Consider the following 2,602-nt stretch of genomic DNA (forward strand, 5'->3'; position numbering starts at 1 on the left):
TTTCGAAAAACAAGCCACACCCTGCTGTTTCAGGTTAGATGTTATTCCATTTCTACCATCGCGGAAAGGAATCAGCTCAACACTTAATCATTCTGCAATCCAGCTGAAAATGGTAAAAACACCAAGAATCGGACAAAAATCAACCAATCGAACACATAATAAATCAAGCTGTTTTTCCTCAAACTGGACGATAGCGGCTGTTGCTGATGTTGATTAAGATGTTCGGGACGGTCAAGAGTGAGCAAAATTTCGGTTTATTCGAATCCAACACTTATCTGTAGGTGTAGATTTCAGAACATGTATGTGTTCAGCATGCTACACGTTACATCTTATCCTCGGAAAGATTGATTGTTTTTCGATTTTCATCATTTTCAATTCACGGATAATTGATCACAATTTTCACCGTGCGGCACAGAGCGGGAAACTCCGGATTGCGCCCAAGGCGACATTGCGACCCTGTAGTCCCTGCAAGGTAAACCGGCTGTTTGATGATGTTCGTTAGGCCGTAGTTGCACACAAACAGTTTTCTGGCCCAAGGTGGTTTGCCATAGCTCATCATTGCGCATCCAATTCTACTGGAACGATCCGAGACAATCTGCGTGAAGTGACGAATCGTTGAACTTGAAAGGAAACCCGTTAGTAAGTAGCTTTAAAATGCTTCAATAAACCACCTTTACCCAGTCCAGCTCGATGGATAACTGGCAATGTGCGATGGATTAGAATTGGCATATTCAGAAAACCAGGAGTCGATAAACTCTCGAATCAACATTTCATCCGGAATATTCTCTCCATTATGCACCTTGATTGCGACGTTTTGTCCAACGGCTCTCATTGTCTTCGTATTGCGGCATCGGTCATGTTCGTATAGACAGCGCCTAGCATTGGTAGCCGCAATGTATGCCAACTCACGGTCCCATACCTGAAACGAATAGCATTTCCCAATTTCATTGGCCCACAAATTCTGAACTTTCAATTGACCAAAGTAGCCATCCTAGCAGCTGGTGGGTAAAACAAGTTCATCGTGTAATTTTGGTGTCCCATGGCAACCCGATTGCGCAGATGATTATGCAGATTGGTAATCAGAGCCTGCTTCTGGCTGTCCAATTTGATCTCGAATGCACCGGTGCCACAACTGGGACTAGGACTGTTTAATCCATTGCAGGCGATGTGCGGTCCATTTGAGGGGCACAACGATGGATCGCAATAATTTGCAGTTTGACACCATGCACTGCTAATCAAGATTGAGAGGATGGATACTGCGGAGATGATTCGTCATTAGTAATTTGATAGAAAGTACTATACCCGAAACACTCTTACCAATGGAAAGGAACTTCATTGTAGAGCTGGTAAAATTATACTGAATACATGTATTGAATAGAACGCCAGATTTGGTGTTTAAGCGAAGAATCTTCAATCAATCACGACAAACGTCTAAGGTTAACCGGATAACGCAATCAACCCAATTTGTTTAGCGCCTTCACTGTCGTTCTACGCATATCTGTCTTGCGTTCCATAAGGTTTACATAGAACATAGGACAAGTAGGCGTAGAAGGGCAGAATGGCATGTCACGAAGCGACAAACTATTAATGGCACCAAAAATTGATTCAAGTGCAGTATAATACGCGTTTTTGTGCTGTCCATTCAATGTTGACCTTCAATACAAAAACAGCATCATCATTTAATTCCATGTGTGCATCCATTGTATGCTGCACCTATCCAGAACTTTATCAAAGTCGTTTGGTCATTATGCATTCCTGTCGTAGAACGAAAGGGTAACCAGCAAAACCAATATGCTTTTTCGTGATACTGGCTCCATTTTTGCATTTATTAACAATTTCAGCCAAATAATCTGTGCATTTGCTCAAGATTGAAATTCTTTTGAATTTAAATAACTGGGAGTGATTTTTATGTTTCGTGCCATTCTTCTGCCAACTAAAAACACAAAAATCATTTTATCCGACCAAACGTGTGCATGTTTGATGAACGGTTATATGTATTGGTTACTGTCATAGCAATCTGGATTATACACTAAACCAGTGGTTCTCAACCTTTTCGGAGCCGCGACCCCCTTTGAACCTTTACAAACAACTCGCGGACCCCTAAAGATGGATGTTCTTAAAACCAATGTTTATGGAAATATCGAATCTCTCAAAATGATTTATCTTTCCGGTCGTCACGCGGTTGATCATCGCTTAAAGCACCACGTTGTCGCTGAGAACAAGAAGAGAGGTTTTCTCAACTGTGTTGTACGAAATACACAATATGAATATTGAAGTGTTATCAGATGTACTGGGCAGGCACTCCTACAAATCATGCCTGTAATCCACAACAGATCTTAAGAAATCGACAATGCAAGAATTCTGCTGTGATCCTTCGGAAGAGTCCACCAATAATTGAGTAAAGGCGAAGTAGGCCGTCATTGAAATTTTTACTGGGCACCGATGATTATGGCTAATTCATTTAACGATTGCAAATCAAAGAAAATCACTTGATTTTTCACTGACATAGCTGAAAAAGTATATATCAGCATACTTTCTGCATGTAAGGACAAGTAGTGGTACTTTTTTGAATCAATAATACTTACGATGACTGAATTGTATC

At 40.9% G+C, this 2,602-nt stretch overlaps 1 protein-coding gene across 1 annotated transcript; it reads right to left on the reverse strand.

Annotated features, from left to right (window-relative positions):
- Nucleotides 1-243: 243 nt before the first annotated feature.
- On the reverse strand, nt 244-1,349 carry LOC5575657 (venom allergen 3). The gene is made up of 4 exons (XM_001662070.2): nt 1,318-1,349; nt 979-1,256; nt 678-919; nt 244-620 (listed from the first exon to the last, which is right to left on the reverse strand). Exons 1-4 carry the CDS (start codon nt 1,334-1,336, stop codon nt 377-379), a joined length of 783 nt encoding a protein of 260 aa, XP_001662120.1. The 5' UTR covers nt 1,337-1,349; the 3' UTR covers nt 244-376.
- Between the last annotated feature and the right edge of the window lie 1,253 nt (nt 1,350-2,602).

The sequence above is a fragment of the Aedes aegypti genome, chromosome 2 (assembly GCF_002204515.2).
Source record: "Aedes aegypti strain LVP_AGWG chromosome 2, AaegL5.0 Primary Assembly, whole genome shotgun sequence".
NCBI lineage: Eukaryota > Metazoa > Arthropoda > Insecta > Diptera > Culicidae > Aedes > Aedes aegypti.

Bases quoted from the DNA above. Each gene is read 5' to 3' on its own strand.
- LOC5575657 (XM_001662070.2), bottom strand. The intron at 920-978 runs GTCAATTGAAAG...TATTCGTTTCAG, and splicing joins CTGCTAGGATGGCTACTTTG to GTATGGGACCGTGAGTTGGC. The intron at 621-677 runs GTAAAGGTGGTT...TTTCCTTTCAAG, and splicing joins TATCCATCGAGCTGGACTGG to TTCAACGATTCGTCACTTCA.